The sequence below is a fragment of the Aulostomus chinensis genome, chromosome 6 (assembly GCF_037954235.1).
Source record: "Aulostomus chinensis isolate RoL2024-O1b breed Wild chromosome 6, RoL_Achi_v1.0, whole genome shotgun sequence".
NCBI lineage: Eukaryota > Metazoa > Chordata > Actinopteri > Syngnathiformes > Aulostomidae > Aulostomus > Aulostomus chinensis.
In genome coordinates, this window is record NC_141325.1 from 16,576,702 (window position 1) to 16,599,763 (window position 23,062).

The 23,062-nt window shown below is 42.5% G+C and overlaps 3 protein-coding genes across 6 annotated transcripts; 1 reads left to right on the forward strand and 2 right to left on the reverse strand.

Annotated features, from left to right (window-relative positions):
• The first annotated feature begins 717 nt into the window (after nucleotides 1-717).
• On the forward strand, nucleotides 718-5,679 carry rfc5 (replication factor C (activator 1) 5). 2 transcript variants are annotated; one of them, XM_086206820.1, is made up of 11 exons: nucleotides 719-900; nucleotides 1,497-1,561; nucleotides 1,758-1,894; nucleotides 2,071-2,150; nucleotides 2,266-2,339; nucleotides 3,161-3,320; nucleotides 3,748-3,829; nucleotides 4,298-4,427; nucleotides 4,611-4,688; nucleotides 5,115-5,169; nucleotides 5,326-5,679. In XM_086206820.1, the coding sequence occupies exons 1-11, from the start codon at nucleotides 854-856 to the stop codon at nucleotides 5,423-5,425; spliced, it is 1,008 nt and encodes a 335-aa protein (XP_086062946.1). In that variant the 5' UTR covers nucleotides 719-853; the 3' UTR covers nucleotides 5,426-5,679. The 2 variants fall into 2 exon arrangements, with proteins under 2 accessions (XP_086062947.1, XP_086062946.1); XM_086206821.1 differs by lacking the exons at nucleotides 5,115-5,169; nucleotides 5,326-5,679 and having other exon boundaries at nucleotides 718-900; nucleotides 4,298-4,455; nucleotides 4,589-4,635.
• Nucleotides 5,647-12,159, reverse strand: wsb2 (WD repeat and SOCS box containing 2). Of its 2 annotated transcripts, none has more exons than XM_086206819.1 (9): nucleotides 11,780-11,885; nucleotides 11,515-11,683; nucleotides 9,683-9,888; nucleotides 9,468-9,599; nucleotides 8,862-8,962; nucleotides 8,027-8,223; nucleotides 7,823-7,912; nucleotides 7,620-7,736; nucleotides 5,647-6,226 (listed from the first exon to the last, which is right to left on the reverse strand). In XM_086206819.1, the coding sequence occupies exons 2-9, from the start codon at nucleotides 11,559-11,561 to the stop codon at nucleotides 6,025-6,027; spliced, it is 1,092 nt and encodes a 363-aa protein (XP_086062945.1). In that variant the 5' UTR covers nucleotides 11,562-11,683; nucleotides 11,780-11,885; the 3' UTR covers nucleotides 5,647-6,024. The 2 variants fall into 2 exon arrangements, with proteins under 2 accessions (XP_086062945.1, XP_086062944.1); XM_086206818.1 differs by lacking the exon at nucleotides 11,780-11,885 and adding an exon at nucleotides 11,902-12,159 and having other exon boundaries at nucleotides 5,648-6,226.
• An 823-nt stretch (nucleotides 12,160-12,982) lies between these two features.
• Nucleotides 12,983-23,060, reverse strand: vsig10 (V-set and immunoglobulin domain containing 10). 2 transcript variants are annotated; one of them, XM_086206822.1, is made up of 9 exons: nucleotides 22,772-23,060; nucleotides 22,363-22,689; nucleotides 20,621-20,926; nucleotides 19,315-19,596; nucleotides 15,226-15,510; nucleotides 14,841-14,954; nucleotides 14,690-14,702; nucleotides 13,695-13,837; nucleotides 12,983-13,594 (listed from the first exon to the last, which is right to left on the reverse strand). In XM_086206822.1, exons 1-9 carry the CDS (start codon nucleotides 22,821-22,823, stop codon nucleotides 13,500-13,502), a joined length of 1,617 nt encoding a protein of 538 aa, XP_086062948.1. In that variant the 5' UTR covers nucleotides 22,824-23,060; the 3' UTR covers nucleotides 12,983-13,499. The 2 variants fall into 2 exon arrangements, 1 of the variants encoding a protein (XP_086062948.1); XR_015116555.1 differs by lacking the exon at nucleotides 12,983-13,594 and having other exon boundaries at nucleotides 13,716-13,837; nucleotides 14,513-14,702.
• Between the last annotated feature and the right edge of the window lie 2 nt (nucleotides 23,061-23,062).

The following is a 23,062-nucleotide window of genomic DNA, read 5'->3' on the forward strand; positions in this document are numbered from 1 at the left end:
TCCCCTTAAAATTGTTAACTAGCCTGTCACACCATTCATCCTTTGCATAACCGAGACAAGTCAGAAACAAACAAATTTTGATTTGTTTCTGTTGATTGAATTACACAGTATATTCACTAAAGCTAACCCTGGGGGCCAAATTCTTAGATCCAGTTTATATGGAAGTTTAGGATGCTCACCTGTGAATTAGGACTTAAATTGTACAGGCAAGAAAGACCTGTAACGATAGCCTCGATATGTCCCAAAGACTTTCCCGGAATTAGTTTTAAAACACACCCACTTCTCATGTTGTCAAGATAACTCTTAGATTCCCACCAGCCTCCCACAGTTGTGTTGAACTTCTTATCTCACACAGCCTTAAGAAGTGCAAATTTAATCGAAATTGCTCACCAAATTTTCCCAAGATGCAAGTAAACACTAGTATTTCTCTCTTTCTTTCTCTCTCTCTCTCTCTCTCTCTCTCTCACTCACTCACACACACGCGCACACGCACTCCACTCGCTCACGTTCACAGACGTCAGTGTCTAGCGAGTCTGGAAGATCTGATGATGAAATGAATTGATTTTAGTCTCTTTATTACAACAGCTGTGGCTCAGACGCTTCCAAGAATGATTTTGTTCTTCACATCGAGTCGTCGTATTCATATGGTGAATAGTGACGGCAGGCGGAAGAACCCGCCCCGAGAGCGGTTGGCGGAGTGCTCCGATTGGCTTTTCGACATGACGTCAGACGCACATTAAGGAAGTTCACTAGCGCGCCAAACACGGCTATTGACAGTGCCGCCTGGAAATTGCCCTGGAGGTTTTTTCATTAGTTAAAAGCTTTAGAGCTAAATACACAGATAAAAGAACAAATGACTTCTACAAGTAAAGCGCCGCTACAGCCCAGAAACTTACCATGGTGAGTGAAATGTCATGAGTATAAGTGGATAGTAAGCATTAGTTAGCAGGTCGACCATGTACTGTATGTGGTTTTAAGCTAGCAGCCACCTGCAACAGGCTTTCTATTTGATATTTGTGTTGCTTTATTTCTCAGAAATGTAAAGTCATTATTTACTAAAGAGACAACCTTTTGAGTCGCCAGGCATGAATGTAAACATTAAAGCGACCGCGGAGTATCATTTAGGTGTCCATGTCGCCTGTCTGGTTTCGGGGCTGCTGCTGCTGCTGCTGCTGCATCCACCGTCTGTGTTTAACTGTTATGAGTTGAGGTTTTGTTGAATTATATTCGGACTCGTTGGAATATAAAGATACTGAAGTGAAAAATTTAACACCAACTTATAAATTTAGTGACTACAGCATTTTTAACGGACAGTCAAGAAGTATATGAACGAATGACTATAGAAAAAAACAGTTTGAATCAGGGATCAATACAAGGCCTAATGGATCTGTTCATGTGTGAAGTGTTGATGAACATGTTGTGATTGTGCCGATTTTACGTGAACTCATCCAAACATCATTATAGTATTGATCAATATTTTAATATCCATCTGTTAGGGTTGAAAAATACAGACCACAGACTCTTGATGACCTGATCTCACACAAAGATATTCTCAGCACCAGTAAGTTTTACCACAAGAACAACAAAAAACATTTCTATACTCCCGCAACCTTATAAATGAATTTTGTTTGATGAATGTTTTGTTTACATTTTTCCTCTTACTACTGACTATATATTGAATTCCGTGTCAGGGAGGAACTCCTCATATTCTGTTATATCCTTTTTTTCGCTGTTGTAATCATTCATTGTCTCTCCAGTTCAGAGATTTATCAATGAGGACCGACTTCCCCACCTCTTGTTCTATGGCCCCCCTGGAACAGGGAAAACCTCCACTATCCTGGCTTGTGCCCGGCAGTTGTACAAGGACAAAGAGTTCAACTCCATGGTGTTGGAGGTGCAGTACACCTCAACTGAACATCAGTAGCTTGGAGTTTAGTTGGAATGGAAACACGACTGATGCTCTTCGCACCCGCATTTTAGTAGCATATGGAAGTTTGATTGCTGTCAGGATGAGTGGGTAACTGGTTTGTTTGTGTGTGTGTGTGTGTGTGTGTGTGTGTTTGTTTCTAGCTAAATGCCTCAGATGACAGAGGTATTGATGTTGTGCGAGGCCCCATTTTGAGTTTTGCTAGTACAAGAACTATCTTCAAGTAAGACCAATCCCCAGAAATTGCCAATTATTCTGATCGTATATTTTTGTTATTGATTACTTCAAGAAAAGAAAAAAAAATCCATTTTTTTTAATTCGTTCTTCTTGTCATCAAGGAAGGGCTTCAAGTTGGTGATACTGGATGAGGCAGATGCCATGACCCAAGACGCCCAGAATGCATTGCGGCGAGGTAAGCCATCTGTTCAGCCGGGAGTGGCCCACTGTGAGCCACACGGCTCGCTGAACAACCAGGCAATTTGGCTGATGCTGAACTGTAGCCACAGTTTTCCGGCTACACCCCAAACAGTCAATTAGAGGAGAGAAAACCTTTCCATGCTGATCTTATTGATGAGAGGACAAATGTTTAGACTGTAGATGCTGATTGATTTTTAAATTGAAAGGTTTCCTTCAACCCCTAAATTCTTTTTCCTTTCATATGAAATCATGGGGAAAATAATAATTATAATTTTGGTTTATGAATGAATATTATTTTTCCACTCTATAGCTAACAGTATTTTACTTAATATACCCAGTAAGTATATACAATAAAAACACAATGAACCAGAATATTAGTAAGTTACTTTAAATGTACACTTTTTTTTTTCTTTTTTTTTTTAAATTGCTGTCATGTTTTTTTGGGGGGTTGTTTTGTCTCTAACTGAGGCAGGGATATTTCTTTTTTGAAACTCTTTGTATTTGTTTTTAGACCAAAAGGTTGACATTACATTTTTTTTAAATATGTTTGGAAAATATGATCTGGTATTTCATCATCCTAGCTATGAATTTATGCCACAAAGATGTGATAGAGCTTCGTCAATGTCCTGCTGTCTCAGGCCCATTAAGGCAAATAAATATTTTTGTAGTTCCTGGGATCCTAACGAGTTTCTCTCTCTGTCTCCCCCCCTCTGTCTCTGTCTCTCCCCCCCTCTCTCCCTCTCTCTCTGTCTCTCCCTCTCTCTCTGTCTCTGTCTCTCTTTCTCTCTCTCTGTCTCTCGCCCCCCCCTCGCTCAGTGATTGAGAAGTTCACCGAAAACACCAGATTCTGTTTGATCTGTAACTACTTGTCCAAGATCATCCCGGCCCTGCAGTCACGCTGTACCAGGTTTCGCTTTGGCCCCCTGTCCCCGGACCAGATGACCCCACGACTGGGTCATGTGATCCAGCAGGAGAGGTGAGGGTGGGGGGGGCAAAACACTATTACCGACTTGTGTACTTGTCTAAGTTCATACTGTCGTGGAATTTATAAAATGTCAGTCTCCAGTCCTTGAAATGTTTTGGAACAATAATTGAAGCCAGAATTTTTCGGGAAACCTTGACTACATTTGTGTCACAAATGCCTGTCTTACTGCACCTGCAGGTAAGGTCAACCCAAAATAATTTACGTTGATTAATCCTCATTCACTTGGATACGGATTTTATTTCTATGTCAAACCACATACTTTTCCATGAATTTTTATCTAATTTACTATTTTTCATGTGTTCGGATGTTTCAGAGAATTTCTGGTCATGAAAATGTGCTTCTTACCTTTGTTTAGGTGAACTCAGCCAATTAAAACTATAGAATATCTTCCTTTCTTTTTGTTTGTTTGTTTTTTTAGTCTTGACATAACTCCTGATGGAATGAAGGCCATTGTTACTTTATCATCAGGTGACATGAGAAGATCCCTCAACATCCTGCAGGTATGACTAAAACCTACCGTTAGTGCGGGCGTGTGTGTGGGTGTGGGTGTGTGCGGGTGTGTGTGTGTGTTCAACCTTGATTTTCATGGTGTTGGATTCATATTGCAGGGTTCTTGGACCCGTCTTGAAAGTCTTAAAAAGTAAACAAATAGTGTAAAAAAAGTCTTGATAAATTATGGAAAACTTGTCTCTGGTAGTAGAATTTTCGAGTATGCTCAAAGGCACATAAACTTGAAAAACATGATATGATTTGCTGACTGCTCTGCTCTGGAATGATACCAAATCAAAGCTTGTGTAGCTTTTATACTAAACACGACAGGTACAATCTCAAGCGAAAAAAGAAGCACACAAGTATAATAATAATATAATACATAAAGTCAAGGTCTGGGGGGGGGGGGTATAGAAGTTTTGAGAGTCTGGAATTTGTGTTTGTGTTGTGCTCTTGCTTGTAAACTTCTGTGATTTCAGAGCACCAGCATGGCCTACGGAAAGATCACGGAGGAGACGGTGTACACCTGCACGGGACACCCCCTCCGCTCGGATATCGCCAATATTCTCGACTGGTCCCTCAACAAGGACTTCACCACAGCATACAAACGTATCCTCCCCCTCGACTTGACTTGCAGGTCAATAGAACTGTACCTAAAATAAAGTCAGAAGTCCATTTCAAACAAGTTTCATGCACAGTGAAATGCTATCCTTGCTGTTGCGTCTTAGCATGATTGAGACATTGACATGAGTGAGTTTGCATTCGTTCAGCACCTTAGCGCCTCCATGACAGAGATCCTGCAGCTGAAGACTCTGAAAGGTTTAGCCCTGCATGATATCCTCACTGAGATTCATCTGCTCGTACACAGAGGTAAAGCCACCGCAAGGACACAGTACGAGTGATGTAGTCTGGACGTGGAAGGTGAAATTCTGCTGCACATGACGAGTTGAGTCGGTCAGAGCTGGGCGGTATCTTGATCAGAAAAAGAAAGAGCTGAGAATATTTCAGTCCTCTATTCAATGTATTTTGTAAATTGTAAAAAATAAAGAGCCCGACTGTACAAATAGTTACATCGATGGACTTAAAGCATTGACCTTCACAAAACAGTAGTTCATTATAAAACTGATGTAATTCAATAATTAACAGTCAGCAAACAGTGAAGACTGCAAATTGTAAGGTAGTGATTAAATCTCAAACTTAAGGTTGTGGTTGTCAGTTCGGTTTCTGAGGATCACTTAGCAGCTTACATCAGCGCAGAAAAAGCAACTGATTCTTCTTCTTTTTTTCACCTTCAAGTTGACTTTCCAGCATCCATTCGGATGGGTCTGCTCATCAAGCTGGCTGACATTGAGTAAGTCCGATTATTCATGCTTAATCATAAGGTCACAGTAAAATTAGCAACCCCCCCCCCCCCCAAAAAAAAAGCATGATCTCATTAACTTTGTGAAAGCTTTGTGAAATGGCGTATTTTCACTGGTCTTGACAAAGTCGTCATCTTTCTCCTCAGGCACAGACTCGCCTCAGGAACCAACGAGAAGATCCAGCTGAGCTCCATGGTTGCAGCTTTCCAGGCAGTCAGAGACCTCGTGGTCAGTGAGGCCTCGTAGATGACGAAGTTGAAGCGGGTCAAGAGAACTGTTTACTCAATGCTTGCAACGATCACGTCAGTACGCAGTTTGCCAGAATCTTGCCTCGTGCCCATTTCTTCCTCCAAAGTATTAACATTGGAATAAAGACCCGTCTAGTGTACGTCAACTATGGACTTGTGTAATAAAAGAACTGTGAGAAAACTTTGAGATCATCACGTCTTTGTCCACAGAATGTAGGAATGCTGAATGGATTGTGCTTAAATCTGTTTTAATAAAACTATTTTTGATGGACACAGTTTGTCATATGAACAGTTATCGTGCAGGTACAGTAGTGTTGCGTTAATCGTAGCAGCTCTGTGATGATAAACACATTTGATATTTACACAATAAATTAAACAGTATAAAATTGTGTTACAAGTCAAATAAGCATGTGAACATTAAGATTAAGTAAAATTTTACAGTAGTAGTGCAATAAATGTAGTCCTCTGTAATGATGGATGCTCCATGTGCTAAATGAAGCATCACGTGTTCAGCAAACAAAATACTTGTCGATCATGATATGATGTTGAACAATCACTTGCTGTTAATGTCTCGTCCTACAAAATGTTCCTATGTTGCTACTCCTCATCTGAGGAGCAGCGAGTTTTGAGGCTGTCGGGGATGTTGCGATAAGTGAGGTACTCCAGGATCCTCTTGGGGAGGGGTAAGGGCTCCATCTGGTGTGTGGACACCGAATGGCGCAGGATGGATCGGCACAGGTGGCGAAGGTTGGGTACCATCCTGGGTGCCCTCCAGAACCTCACATGACCGTCTCTGGTTCTGCCAGGGGAAATGATGGAGGTGATAGTGAAACAGGGATTAATGGTCTTTGCATCTGAATACAGAAACAGCAGATGTGTGTGTGGCATATATGACCAATGTAGTTTTAGAAATTCATCGATATCTGCTGGGAGTCGCAGGTTTGTCCACAGTGGAATTGTACAATTTTCTGTGTGTGTGTGTGAGAGAGAGAAAGAGAGAGTGTGAGTAGTGGAGACATAAGAACTGAGATAATTATTTCATTTGAATGCATCCAGATCCATAAACCTCATAGAAATATACGGAAAATAACTTCCATGGTGCTTCCTTTCCCATCATTCCTCCCATAAAGTACACTGGAAAATCTTTTTATGTAATTAATTCTTACTTGGTTCTATCTGGTCACCAAAATGCATTTAATGACTATTAAATAGACTCAAGTAATCATGTGATCATGGGAGGCTGTACTTCCACTGGTGCCTTTGTGTAAAGTGATCAGAAGAATAACCCCCTGTGACTGACTACTAAAAATAGTAAGCTACAGAAATGTCAGCATCTGAAGAACTACACCGAGGTTCAGAAGAAGTTGAATTTCATTACTATGTGTCTGGATCCGGTGTAGATCTAATATTTAGTATGTCAAATGACTGATAAATGAATTATTAGAATTTATTTATTGTGAACTCAGTCTTACCAAGTAAGGCATGATAAATATGTAAAAATAGAAGAAAAAAGTGGTGTTTAGCCACACGCCTTGAACGTTCTACCTCTAACAGGAAAAAAGGGGGGCTGTAGGGCTTTTTCTTAACTGAGTAAATATCATCTCCATTCAAATATGGCTAAGCAGGGGAATATCACACATAGCGGCACGGTTTCAATAGGAAGCCATTGGAAGTATTTGACAATATTTGATAGAAGTTCAATCTCTTCAAGGGGTGGCATGGCTCAGAGGTGGAGTGGCGGTCTAGCAACCGAAGGGTCGCTGGTTCAATCCTCATTTCCCCTAGTGACCATGTTGAAGTATCCTTGAGCAAGATACTGAGGCCCTAATTACTACTGATGGCCCTGCAACAGACTGGCGACCCATCCAGGGTGAACCCCGCCTCTCACCCAATGTCTAGGCTCCACCCCCCGACCCTTAACAGATAGCTGGATGGAAAATCTATTCAGAACACGTTACACCTCACTGACTGACATGAAAAAACACAACTTCATACTTAACAAAACCTATTTTCAATAGATGAACAACAAAAAAGGGTTGTCTGTAGTTTTAACTCCAGATCTATGTTTAGGCAGTAGGAAAGTTTCAAACCAACATGAATTCAAGCTGCAGTGCTCCGTTCTAAAGGAAGCATCTCTGAAGTGATGTCATAACCTCTCCTGTGAATGGGGATTCAATGATGAGGATCTTTACCCTGTGGCCACCACACCCCCTTGTGGATGGTAGTTACAGCAGAGTCCATTCGAGTCTCTGTCTGGTTTTGTCTGCATCACCATTCCTTTATCTCCTGGCTCCCAGATCCGAAGAGCTCTGTAAACACAAAAATATTTTTAAAATTTAGTCCAATGGGAGAGACATTTAGATGACCATGAGATTAAAACTAATAAACTGCTCACCTGTCATCAGTCACGATGGCCAAGTGCAAGCCGTTAGGAGAGAATTGTATTGCTGAGATTTGGTTTTGCCCGTAATCATCAAAGTAGTCCCTGCGGATGAACACGACACATCAATGAATCGTTCAGACGAACATACGGAACAGATTTCTCTCATTTTGGCTCAAGCACCGCTGCTGTTGCTTTGTCCAGAGAGTGAAAACTCACACCAGCGTGGCCAGTTTCTCAGCAGTGTACGGGTCCCAGAGGTCAATCCACCAGCTGGAGCCGCTGAAGGCTGCGGTGGCGAGCAGCGCTCCGTCAGGGGAGAAGTCGCAGGAAGACAGAAGGTACAAGGTCTTATGGGTTCCTCCTGTAAGGTTCCTGATGAAAATGTATGAGCGCAGACTCCAGAGACACACCATCTGATAAATCATGAAGGATTCATGAGCTTCGCTGCCTGGATTGTTGAATATTAGAACAGTGGAAATACTAACACAGATGCTCTGATGCAAGCACACCAGATCTGATTCTCGGGACTGCCTCAGTGAATTTACACAGGTGTTATTGTGATCTTCAATTCCGTTATTATACATTGTTAATCTGTCTGCCTGAACAAGAGCTCCAGTAATCTAGAAGATTACAAAACCAGATTCACAAATACACAAATGCAAACTTCCAAACCAAAAAGCAGACCCGCACTGGACGGACAATTCTTTAATTTTTTTTAAAATCCATTTGGATGTTGTCATTACTCGCAATGCAGGACCTCCCATACAGGGCGGTTCTTCAATAAGAAAGCTGCTTGTGTGTGTGTGTGTGTGTGTGTGTGTGTGTGTGTGTGTGTGTGTGTGCGCGCGCGCGCATGCATTGTGTTCAAGAACAATGTAATGACCTGAAAAATTCCCCTGTAGTACACTTAAAGAGAACTGTAGTCCAGGGTTAGCTGATGAGCCATCAACCCTAATAAGAAGTTCCTTTGGCACCAACAGTGAAGCACATTTGTGCCACTGTTCCATCAGGCTCTGCTCTGGGTTTGAATTAGCACAGTCATAAAACTCACTCTGTCAAACCTGCCGACAGTGGCAATCATGCTGCAGTCTGACGACACGCAGCAGCAGCTGATCCAGTCTTTGTGGCCGGAGAGCACCTGCACCTTTTTACCTACAGTAAACAAAACAAATAACATAATTAAACTGACCTAAATTTAAGTCGCAGCACCACCTAGTGGCTACAGGAAGTCAGTCCGACATAACGTCCATCACAGTGAAACTGTTTTGTCCATGTGATGTACTTTAACATGATATATAGTAAGTGTTGGCAGTGCAGCTGTAGCTCATTTAACAATCAGTTAAGCCTAAAGTTAAGTTAAGACTAAACTATGTAATTTTGACCAAAATAAACAATTAAACAGTTTAAAAACGACCGAAACCAATTAATAATTCAACAGTTATGAGTGTGACGGATTGTTAATCGGCAAAATGTGCAATGCTAAATATCAATAATGAATATGAATTGACTTATTTGCACTATAATGTGATAAGTTAACGCTTGCGTTATATCAGTAACTTTGTGCACAGCTTTTAATTTTGTTATCACAAGGTGAAGACACACCTCTACTAATATGATAAGAACTATTTAGTTCCCAGAGAAATTACAACACACACACCTTTCTGATTCAGGTCCCAAATCCTCAAAGTCTTGTCCCGAGATGATGATATGAGTGTGAGTGTGCCATTCTGAGGGAAGACCAGGTCCCTCACGACACCTTCGTGGCCATGGAGGTCAAACACAGCGTCACCTGAAAGTACATTAAAAACATAAATAAATAGGAAGCTAAACAGATTCAGAGAACAGCACAACAGCAAAAAGGTGTGGTCTCACCTGTTAAAACATTCCAGATTTTGATCACTCCGTTTTCCAAGCCTGTGGCCAGAAGCAGACTGTTGTTCAGTTTTGACGACGTTGTACTTGGCTTAACTAGGGCTGAAGGGGATTTGGGGGGTCTGGGTCCGAAAGCGAGTCCCCATACAGGGTGGCCGCAACTGAAGCTCTTGTCTCCTCGGTCTGTCTCGCCATTCTGACCGTCTCTGTATGCGTAAAAGGAGGATCAAGTATCAAGATAAGTGGTGTAAAACCGACGAGTGCGTTTAAATAATACTGCTTTCAAATGTTGTTGGTAAATCACCATGTCACAACACGGCAAACTAAAGTCAAGATGTTGTATTTTTGAGTACTGCAAGTAGACTTACCACTGAATACTGACGTACTACATGTATGTTAACCTTATCAAACCCTAGTAATCATTTCCGTGTGTCTGTAGCATCGAGATTATGGAGCTGCTGGTTTTGTGCGGTACAACAGTTTAACCTCATTTTATTTACACAAACGGGTGTTTTTTCCTAAAATAAAAAAACAACGTTTATTTCATTGGTTATAATACAAGAATGTGACCGACATCATATTGTGTCTGACAATAACAGGATTAAGTTGGCATTAGTGTCTGTTTGATGAGCTGTCAGTACTGTACAGTTGAGCTGAGGTGAAAACACGGGGAGGAGGTGACGTGTTTGTTACCACATCCAAGGAAGGTTACATTTCAGTGTTGTATGACATTCAGCAGGATTTTGCAAATACTGACATTCACCAAACTTTGTATGAGCCAAGAAAGACCCTGTTACATTTTGCGGCCGATTAGTTATAACCTTGATGGCGACAGAAAATGACTCTCCGGTGCACTGCTCCTACGTAGAGGGTAGAGCAGATTCATCTCAAATTTGGTCAAAGAAATACTGTACAAAACACTGTGGCAAGGAAGACAATTATGATATTTTTGCTAAAGAAAACAAAACTGTTGCAAGAATTTCGCATGGTCAGATTTTTTCAAACTTCACACGTTTGATGACAGTCCTGACCTGAGGTCATCTTACAAACTGAAGTTTGATGGACAGGCGGGAAAAACAGGAAGTAACAAATATCATTTGATTTACAAGAAAACAACACTGCGTTATTTTAGCGTGCTGTACATCAGCATGATATTCTTCAGCAGCACCTAGATGATGCAGGAAGCAATGTTTTTCAGCACAATGCACACTCAAGTATGCTCCTTCATGCAAAATCCAAATATCATCAGGTTTCACCACCCGCTCGCTTCAACCGCATACTGCAGCGTGTGGGTGGCTGCCTTGGGTGAGCTGTGAACTCTCTGGCTGCTTTCTAGTTTACAAGAAAGTTCAGGGGTTCTGTTGGAGTGACAATGAGACAGGGCAGGGAGGGTAGTAAATACAACTCAAACAGCACCACAAAGAAGCTACATTTTGGATGCCAAGCTGGTGGTGAAGCTAGCCATTAAACACATCTCAGAATCTCTGTACCCAAACAAAGCAAAATTCTGTTAATGAAGTCATTATTTGGACTATTTTGCTTTATAATGTGTGAGCCATTATTTTGAAACGTCAGTCAATATATTTGAGAATTATTCATGATAAAGTGGGACATTGAGTCATTGTTTTTGAGACGGAAAAGTCATTCTGAGATACTAAAACATTATTTCGATAAAGTCTGTCTTTTTTTATCGGCGAACAGGATCTTCATGTTTTTCATGTGATTGGCCAATAAGGGCTTCAATGCCACGTTTCCTAATAGGAAACAGAATTTCCGAGGTGAACTTGAACGCACCATGTCCAGTCTTTCAGTACATGTAGAGGCAAACCTACTCGCAGTCCAGAGGCCAGGCGACCACCCAGACGATTCCGTGTCCCATCGACCAGGCGAACCAGGTTCCATCCGGGGAGAAGTCCACGCTCCAGGTCTCACATCCTGCCCGGCCTTCCAGAGACGGAGGTCGCCTGGTCTTCAGCTCCAGGAGGAGAGCTGGGTCGGACACTGGAGAGGGACGGAAAGGCGACATAAATACAACGGTTGACAGGTTCATCCTCCCCGGGCTGACAGCAGCTCGCTCCCCCCACCTGATCACCCTACCGTCTCCTATCCTGCTCGGTCGTGCCTTTAGGAGGGTTACCGTACCGAGTCCTCCGCTGCTTGGATACCGAGCGTTGCGATGACAACATGACCTCGTCTAACTCGCCAAATACATAACTTACGTGTTGCCTGTAGCTCCGCGTTGTTGTCCGTGGAGCACATCGCCTCCTCTTCACATAATTCGCTTCAAACCGACTTCCTTAATGCGCCCTTCCTATTCGTCTCGGGTCCATTTAAGCAAAACAAAAACGAGCACGATCCTCCTCCTAATGTACGACCTCTGTTCCTGATGGTGTGTTTGCTACTGGGACGGTAAATGTGTCACAAACAAGATGTTCATCTGGTTTCCTCCTGTCAGACCGTGAACAAACGTAATCACGTTCTTCTTACATTACGTAACCAAGCAAAGCCACGCCCCTTATGTTGGTCAACTCAGCTGCCTTTGGAAAGTTGAACTAAAGGTTGGTGAAGTATTTGCAAAAACAGATTCCTTTCTCAGTTATTAAAGCGGTTTTTGTGGTACAAAGGCATGGGAGACCACAAAGATGTCATCACCTGATCAAAAGCGTTGAGGTGGAAGCTTAGTAACACATTCCCTGTCAAAACATGGTTCTTTAATGCAGGGCTGCACACATTTGTTTCTTAGAGAACCAAAATCTGAACTGAATGGTGGGCGGTGGGCCAAAAGCAGACACACGCCCTTTGTGTGCTACCTATGTCTCTGCCTCCTCATTTGGTTCTTAGTTCTGCTTCCTGCGAGTGGAAGTGTCACTCTACCGCCTGAGATTAGGAGGACAATAATAAAGAAAACAACAACAAACTTTTATGGATCCTACATTTTTAAAGGACATTTGCGATTACTTTTTTTTTTAACTCTAATCAAAGCGCATTTGATTGCAAACAAAAGAAAAATATAAAGTGATTTTTTTTATCATAATGCACATTAAAAACATAAGTGGACTGAGATCAGAGTGAGAACCTTAATATCAAAGCGAGAACCCTTACACCAACGTCTCATACTGACCAGGGAGGATCTGTGACACGCAGCCCACAGCCACTCAATCAACAGGCTTTCCCCCAACTGATGACACTGCAGATTTTCTTGATTCCTTATTCGAGATGCCAGATATCCATTACATTTTCTGTACAAGTCCAAAATCTAAGTATGCAACCCCACAAATCTAGAACACTGGAAATGGGATGTAGCTGTTTTATTTGCTTGAAATACAACAGAACATGAAATGACCCTGAAAGAATAACGTACAGCCAAGTCCCAGGTGGGTTCAACTTGGTTTTGGCTTTCAAAATATTCCTCATGATATGAATAACAGGTAAACTCTAGCACATTTCCAGAATGGTTCCAGTCCAGAGTCTCCGTTTTAAGAGGGACAGTCATAATCTGTACATGTGTACAATACAGGGTGGAGATGTAATAGAGGGAGTAGGTTGACCAAATTCAGTGTTCCACACCCTTAAAACACCACTTACACCGATTCCTCTACTGAATAAACCACACTAACAATAGAGCAACACATTCAAAATGCTGTAAAAAAAAAAAAAAAGACCCAACAGCAACATGGAAGTAAGCATACAAAAACTCTAAACCCTGTTTAATGGTTTAAGGATGTTTTTTTTACATGGGTCTCTCACCAGCTTTGTTCACATTCTCATTGGGAGTAAATGCACTTTACCTAGAATAAAAACCCTCGCATAAAACCATCTAAAATGTCACAAGATCCGCCGGCTCTTCTGTCTGTGCTGAGTCTTCCTGCTGCTGCGTGCCAGCATCAGGGGTTCCTGTGTCCACGTGATCACCTAACAGAAGGGCATATCGATGTTACCAAAAAAACAACAACAAAAAACTGTTGACAGTTTATTGACATGATGGCTGCAAATGGCTCCCGTTTATTCTTACTCAGTGGTATCTGGTGAATCTGGACCAACGTCGTGTGGTTGCCGTTCGTTATCGGAGGCAGTCGAGGGACAGCGTCTTGAAAGAAGAGTTCATCCTCGGATTCCACCAGACTCAGCACGTCTCCTCCATCGTCCTCTGTTGCTCTGCAGAAAAATTGAGAGCCATGAAGCCCATTTTCACCAAACAGCAGCCAAAGACGAACAAGTTCAATTTTAGGGGCTTATGAGTTTTACATAGCCGAAATAAAACAAGTGTTTATTGATTGTTTTCACATTGGGTTTGGTTGAGGTGTACTAGACGGAGGTGTGTGCTCTCTGAGTGCCTTCTTGGACGTCCTCTGGAACGGATGTGCTACTTGAAGCAGAAACGCTCGTCCTTACGGCAGAAATAAAAGTGGTATTCCTGGAACTGCGGGCTGGGATAAGTTTCAACGTATCACTGAGGAGGCCGATGGCCCTTTCTTGCAGTTTTCTGTGACTCCAACAGTTGTGGCGTCATTGCACTGGGAGGAATAAGACTGCAATGGATCAAAACCATTTGGGATAGAACGTCAAGTTGAACAGATTCTAATGTGAAAAAAAACAGCAAAATTGCACAATATGGGTGAGGTTTTTTTTTTTATCTACTTTTTAATTTCTTTTCTTATGAGATGAATCTTCTGCATCTGCCCCAATATGGACCAGGCTCCTACTTGGCTCATCCTCCACAGTTCAGTGAAAATCTGCCAGTTCGGGGGCAATAAAAACTACGGCTTAATCCTGATTTAAGACTTAAAAACGCCTGGGATTTTTGTCTTTGTTCGATGGAAAATTACTCACCTTTGCCCTGCGACTCATCAAACGTTTTTGAAAATGAATTTTAAAAAAAAACAATGGCATGAATGTCCTGTCAGGTCTTCGGGGAGAGCATAGGTTGCACCGGGTCTGCACGGGTTCACTGTGTAGACTGACAAACTAAAAGAAGAATGTGAGTTGCGTTTGAGGGCGGCTACTCACCTGGAGCAGTCTCCTGCAACAGATATATGAAAGAAATCGTGAAATCAGTATGGGTTGATATGGTTTATCTCCATCACATGCAGTTTGAGAAGTGAACGACATAGGAGGTAAACGAGCTACATACGAGATACGTCTCATAAACTTAATTTACCCAGACATATCCGGTGTCGGCTGGAGTAAACTGTTTTGGCTACAATGGCAGCAGATCCCACGATCAGTGCAGCGATAAAGACTCCGATGATTGCTCCTGTGTACGTGGAGGATGCTGTTGAGAGGTAACAAGAGGGGGGATTAGGTAAGTAAGAAGAGGGCAGAGCAGCAGGTTTATCAGGATTCCAGGGGCGGAGTCGACACCTGTAGTGACTGGCTTTTTTGTCACAATCTGTCCAGCTCCATGAACAGCAGACTGAACACACCGTGAGTTTTTTTTATTCACTCACGCTTGATGTTTTCAAATCATGAGAGAGTCTCCACTGTCCATGCACAAATGAATCCCCTCTTCTTCAAGCTATTAATAAAAATACTGCCCGACTCACTTTTCACAGTGAGGTAGACTTCCAGCTCCTGGACAGCAAGCGGGTTCTCACTGCGGCAGAAGTAGACTCCTTCGTCGTCTTTGCTGACGTTGTGTATGGTCAGCTTGAAAACAGGGCCGTCCTCAGTCAGGACATACTTTGATCCAGGTATAATGTTCTCCTGCTGAGGGCCTCTCCTCCATTCAGTGGTTGCAGGGGGCGTGGATACGGACTCGGTGCAGATCAGAGTTACACTGGTTGCCTCCAGAGCAGTGACGAGAGGCTCACTTTCAAGATTCGGAGGCTCTGGGAGAGAGGGACAACGGTTAACTGTTAAAAACAGACAAGTCATAATTAAATGCTTTATTTTGTGGGAAATATTCTGCGGTCCACAGAATGTGTAGGACATCTGAACAGAAATTTAAGAGAAGACTGATATTATCCATGAAATACCAGGCTACAGCTCGTAACATAAAGCCAGGAGTAAAAGAACAGAGGGAAGCCGTTAGCACCCCTGAGGCAATCGCAACTGACTTATTATATCTCGTTTGTTTACTTGGTATCAAAGCGGAGGTGTGAACTGTGTCTTTGCTGGGCACGAGGACAATATGATGACAATGGCTAAGGAATATATCAACATTAAAATAACAAGGGAGAAGTTCATTTCATCTTTAAAGTTGGTTATTGCGGCTCTTTCTTTGATTAATGAACAATCCAAATAAGAGTGAAGGGAGGCCGGGTGTCTGTGACCTTAACTGTTCTTTAAAGAATACCAAGGTTGTTTGAGGTTCTGGATTATTCACATTATTACCACATGTGTATTATTACTGATGTACTTAAGTTTTGAAATGTCGCGGTTATAGGAAATACGGTGCATCGGTACAATCCGCTCATCTGTCAGCAAGAATAATTCAATTCAAAAATCCATCCCTGACAGTCTCATCTTAGATATGATGACCTGGTACTTTGTTTTATAGAATTTCAAATGGAATGTCTACAGGTTTTTGACATAAATTTGAAGATGTCAACTTTGAATCTGGGAACTATGAAAAAAAAAAAATCTGTAATATTCATTTCCCATCCTTGTGACAGAGCAGTTTTAGAGGATATGAGTCTGGCTGGAGGAGATACTTGTAGGGTTCCTCTTTACCGGTGAATCCGGTTATGGCTGTTGTGTCAAAGTTTGTTGTATTGATCTTTGTACTTTACACAGCTGTTTCCCGAAGGTTGCTGCCAACTACCCACTTCTTCTAAATGAATCCTGCTGCCGTAACAAACAATAATGTATAAACCTTCATGAAAGTTTCAGTTAATAAATTAACATTAAATTAAAATCTTACGATTCAGTTAGTTAGGTTTCGGGTCTCGTGTGACATTACGCAACCTGTTGCATTATTTACAACGACCGTGCTGATATTACAGTTTTACATCACTCGTGTGCAACTCCTTCTTGTCGTGACAACCTCACATGCCTGATGACTCACTCACGGATCTCTGGGCTCGCTACCAACCCTGTCAACTGGTAAACCAGTGAAAGTATTAACTAAACAAACAGCTTGTAAAGCTTGATGTCTCCTTGTGATGTTTGAGATTAACAGGCTTTTTACAGTCTCCATGATAAAAGACCCTCCCGGTCTGACAACTTCAGCCACATGAATAAAGTGACGAGTCTTTGATTTCATAGGAGAAACACAACCATCGATCATATCTGACCTGACGAAACTGATGACAGGAAGATCTTGTAGCCCTCGGTACTACACCTGATCAGTAACTCAGGTATGTACGAAGGATGACTCAGTGTACTCGCCATCCTATGTAATAGTTTTCCTCACATACCTCTGGTGATATCTAGGTAGATGGCCATGTTGTCAACGGTTTCCATACAACGATGCAATCATGTATTATTAACTATTTGTAACACTTCTGTATTCTTCTTATTTTTCTGGTGATTTTATGAATTCAGTGGATTATATACTGTACCTGGATTATAAACTGATGCATGTTTGCCTTGTTCTGTGTAGTAACAACCACCGCAACAAGATTCAACAATCCTGTACTACAAAGCCAGTTAAAAGCGAGTCGCGGTATCTTTAAGTTGCGTGAGTTCACCACGCCAAACAACCACAATCAAAGATAAGCAATACAGCGACAGTGGTTATCAACATGAACCCAGTGTTTCTCCACTGGTTCACAAGAGGGGTGATGACGGTGCTAGATGACTAATTGATTGCCAAAATGGAGAAGTGTAGATCTGCCTCTTCTCCCACAGGGGAAAAAAACCCCATAAAGCTTCACAAATATATGAGGAATATAAATCTATATATCAGCCTCAAACAAACACCTCTTGGTGCAGCAAAAGCAGGACGAGGGACAGTGTGAACTTTATAACGTCACTGTTCACCGTTAAGACTCCAATAGATCTGAAATAATCGCCTTTGATTGGCGCCGAGTACGGCACATTTAACCCTAGCAATGTGAATATTGGGGTCATTCTTTCGGCTCCCGCTGGGTGCTAATACATGCCAGTTGAAGAAACACAGGCGGTACACAAGTCTGTGTGACTGAGATTCATCTCACAGGCGTCGTCAGTAAAGAGCACGGGTGGTTTATCTGTTCAACCGCGGAAAGACCTCTGTGGTATGTGGGCAGCATGGCTCGGAGTTAGAGTGGCCGTCTAACAACCGAAGCGTTGCTGGTTTGATTCTCACTTCCCCTGGTGACCGTGTCAAAGTATCCTAGAGCAAGGTACTGAATTCCTAATTAATTAAATAACCCACACTAATTGCTCCTGATGAGAAGAACCGCTAACGTCATCTACACCAAAAGAAGTCCAGTTGCCCATGCCTAACACTGAGACCTCCAGACAAGTAGGGCGGCACCTCGCATAGCGGCCTCCATCATCAGCGTGTGAATGAATGAGTGCCGCAAAGGTAGAAAGGAGCAATATAAAAATAAGTCCATTTACCATTTGTATAATTCAGACACTGATGTCAAATTGTGAATGAGATGCACAGTGACGAGACTGTTCAGTGGGCAGCCCCTGTATGTGTTTTGACCTCCAGTGTTACCTCGGAGCCTATCAGACGTCAACCACCTTTGTAGGGCAGAAAATCCCAGGTTGACCCTGTTGTTCTACCTGTTTACTTGAACTTACCAGCTTCATACTACAGGCATGAAAGACAGATACACAACAACATGCCCTACATTTTCCTTAAAGGAACATGAGAGCTTTTTTAGAACACAGGCTTAGTCACCATTCTCCTCAGAGCCGAGAAGATAGACCCCCTTCTCTCCTCTGTGTGTGTGGTGGGAAGCTGAGATCCCCCGAGACCAGCTAACTGCTTGTTAGCTTAGCACAATGAATATAGCACACCTTGGTCAAAAGTCCTGAAATACACTTTTCCTCCAAATAAAAGTGAATTATGACAAGGTTTGTGCAAAATATTCCCAATAAAACAAAAACATAAAATCCCATAATATTTTAAGTTTAAATCATCAACAGCCGGAACTACTTTCCTGAATGTGACAAAAGGGATTTTGCACCCAGAGGATCAACTGCTAATTCTTATATTGGCCGAATTTGTAAGAGAGGATGATCCATTTAAACTAGAATACACAGAGGAATGGAAGGTTTTGGAAGCTGAGCAGGTCAGACAAAAGTATGCTAACACTTCCCATCCAATGCCATTCATTGTGCTCAGCTAACTAGCATTCAGGTAGTCTCTGAGAGTCTGAGCTCCATAATGCAAACACAGAGGACAGAAGGAGGGTAAGGGGGATTTGTTGTATTCCTCACAAAGTTGGCATGTTCTTTGAACTCTGCTGGAGTGGCAAAAGAAATACCCAAAACAGATATGTCAAAACCTGTACAAGAGAAAATAACTGCGTGCCTAAATACCACCGAAAGTATCCTACATAGTTATTTTAATTGAACCAACCCTTATATATCATAGGTCGAACAAAAGCAATTGCTAATAATAAGAAGAAAATATTGTCAGCTGTCAATCTTTGTACAATTAAGTCCATGTGGCTTAGTGATCTCCAAAGAGGAATGTTCATAAAAGACTCAGTAGGATTGTTAGGAGGCTCATTTCACTACAAAATGCTTACTGAGGGTCAGAGAGCAGGATTTCTCTGTTCCTGGAGGGACGGCCAAGTGCTGTACTGCGCACGTCAACGTCTGCCCGCTGGACAGCAGGGAGCGGTTCATCGTCACCAACAGGCTGTCCGTCACCTCGGATGCGAAAATACGCCGTTTGGAGTCAGCTTTCTGGTCTTCCACCCACAGCAGTGTCGGGCTGGGATACGCCCCAAACCAGGTGCAGTTGAACTGGACGTGAGAGGAGTCCTGTGCTGGTGCCCACATACACTCAGGATGCCTGTCTGGAACATCTAGTCGTAAGAGAGATATTCATGGTTAACTTGCCAAAAACTATCAAGAATAAAATTACATTTTTGCTAATTTACTTAATTCAATTATTATTTCAACCCCTCGCATCTGATTCTATTGACTGTATTAACAATTAAATATCAGTTAAGAAACCATTTGAATTTCACCATTTTGATAACATACATCCAGAAATAAAAAGAACTGGAGGTGGTGCAGAAGTCATTTTAAAAAAATAGAGAAAAAAGATTCTAGATGTAGCAGTTTCCTGCCCACAGAATGACAAACCATCTTGTTCCTAAGTTTAATCACAGAGGCTGCATGGATAAACTTGTTGCACCTTAAATGAAAATATGGAATTTGATAAATTAACATCGTTTCATTGCTTTGACCAGTACCGTGACTGAAAAAAACAATAGATAGTCCCGATCCAGAGGGACGCTGGGCTGATAATCCATTAGCAACCTGCAGCCAACGGCAAAAGCGAACATTGAACCCTAGCTAACTTTGAGTTGTTCTTTCTTTAGCTGTTGGCTAAAGGTAGCTTAAGTTGTGTTACAACCCTCCAGATTTTCACAGTTCATTGTTTTGTCGGTTGCTTGCTCTACATTTGCAGCACATTCACTTGATTTCTCTCAAAACATGAGAGAATAGTATTTTACCAAGACACTCACTGAAAATTTAGGAAATGAAATAAGAAAATACAAAGTTTAAAAAGATAGGAGGTAATTAGCAAAAAGAATTTCTGAAAATTAAAATGTTTTAATGACATGGAAACTGTATTTCTTATGATTTAGATGATGTAGTTAAAGGTCCGACTAGATGTGTGATTTCAACATTTGTGAATATTTCTGATTGCAGCTGCAGTCACGACCATTTTAACCAAAGTGATCCGTCATTTGTTCAGGACGCCTGAAAGACCTTCAACCACCTCTGACCTCATTTTAGAATGTCTTAGACCCCCCCCCCCCCCCCCCAAAAAAAAAGAAATTATAAAACCCAGTGGGGTATTCAGATAGTGGAACTTACAGTACACCAGCAGCTGCGTGCTCTTATTGGCTGTCCGATGAGAGAGGAGATTTTGGGCCATGCAGGTATAAACTCCCTGAGCGCTGGGCTGAATCTCCTCCATCTTGTATTCCAGCCACAATCCAGAGGTTGACATCAGTGAGTTGTTGCTGGAGGAGGCTCCTCTGAAGGCCCAGGTCAGCTGCTGAGACGGGTAGGAGGAGCCAAAACAGTCAAAGGAGATGCTGGAGCCGCGATAGGTGACGAGAGTCCCATTGGACAGGACAGTGACGGGATTGATGGATATGGATACATTCACTGGACCACCTGCAGGAAGTCAGAATGTCAGAAATGTGAGCTTTCTCATCATCGTGGACTGTTAAAGGTTAGAGTGACAGAAAAGTCGTGAAGCAGGCAAAACTCTTTGGCTCCGTGCACACCTGGTATTAAGACCCTTCCTGAGCGATTCGATCACCTGGTTTACATACTCTCAATGCATCCTGAATGTGTCTTGAGATCCATTCACACGAAAACCACATTCCGAGGTGGTCTGGGCCACATGTTGCCACATTCTTTCAGTGATGTGTATACAAATATGCCCTCCCCAGTTTATCAGCTGACCGTCCATTGTTTAAGGGGAAATACACACTGATAAGTGCTCAGACAGCGCCGTATTATTACACTTTAGATGACCTGCTCTGACAACTCTATGCCACTTTGAATTTACCTTTGGACGTGAAGGTCAGAACTGGGAGTGATGTCACACCCCTTGCACCAATAGAGGAAGGGGAGAAAATAAAAAAAAACAAAAAACAAAAAACAAAACCTTGCATCTCAACTCAGCTCTCGCAATACCAACGAACATGAGACTTCACCAATCCGTTTATACATTACATCCATTTCAAATAATTTTCTTTGAATTAATTGTAGGCTGAAGGCTGGTGCAGTGGTCAGCACTGTCGCCTCACAGCAAGAAGGTTGTGGGTTCGAGTCCCGGTTCTGGCACAGGATCTCTCTGTGTGGAGTCTCCATGTTCTCTCTGTTCCTGTGTGGGTTCTCTCTGGTACTCCAGCTTCCTCCCACAGTCCAAAGACATCAAGAGGGGACGAGGCTGATTGATACTCTAAATTGACTGTAGGTGTGACTGTGAGTGTGAATGGTTGTCTGTCTGTGTGTGTTGGCCCTGCGATGGACTGGTGACCTGTCCAGGGTGAACCTCACCTGTAGCCGCTGGAATAGACTCCAGCCCCCCCCCCGTGACCCTTACTAGAAATAAGTGGAAGACAATGGATGGATGGAATTAATTGTAAGTTAATGCATTACTATATATTTTTAGCCCTTTTTAAGCAAAGTGTGGTTTACTGCAACTTCATAGTGTAAAGATTAACATAATGCCAACAACAATGATAACACTTGATGAAAAACTCTGGTGTCACAATGAAGAATTAGAAGAACAAGAAACAAGTAATTCAATTGCTTAAGAAAATGAGGATGCTAACAATAGTTACAGGGATATAAAAGTAAATGAAATCACTAGGCCCCATTGTTTGAAAAAAAACAATGCAGAAAACTTGTCGGAAAAGTCACTGACTGAAAAAATGAATTGGTAATGAAAAGAAACTCCAGAGCTGCAGCCTACTTCATCATCATCATCATCATCATCATCATCATCATGTAGCTGCTGCTCTGTAATGCAAAACAACAGGTTTGTATTTTCTCGGAGGAATGTAGACGCCCAGCAGGTCATCATAGAGCTCACTTACTGGCTACCTGAAGCAGGACGCGAGCCCTGAAGGTGATGTCACCTGGCAGGGTGGAGTTGCACAGGTAGTTGCCCTCATCCCCGGCAATCACCCCCCGGATGTTCAGACTGCCGTCGTGAAGCACCGTGAGGCGCTGTCCTCCGGTAGAGTCAACCGGTAGGCCTCCCGCTGCTTCAGAAGCGCCACCACTTGCGACAGTCCGTCCATCTTTCAGCCAGGTCGTTACAGACGGTGTTACGTTACCGGCGGTGTAACAAGGAAGTAGAACGATATCGCCCGGTGAGGCTGTCAGGGTCGTTTCGGTGGAGTCATCAGCCGAAACTACCGCTGTAAGAAGAGGACAGACACATGAACAGCGACTCATGATGATTTCCAGATTTACCCGTTCGTCCGTTGCGTAAAAACTCACCAGTGGATAGAAAACACAGAAGTAGAAGCGCTGCAGTTGAGTCTACCTTCATGATAACTTTCCAATGGGCTTCATCTCCTTCAGGAAGACACCCAGTTCAAACCTGTCTGACTGTTTTATGAGTGCGAGTCTGTTGGTAGACCAGTGGACACCAGTTCGCCCATTACAATCCCAGTAAACACAGTATACTGTCACTCACAGGCGGCCGGGAGTGGTTACTCTTGTTTCTGCTAGACATTTGGCGCTTTGTTTACAGGAGCACGTTGATCCGGAAACCTTGACAGGAATAAA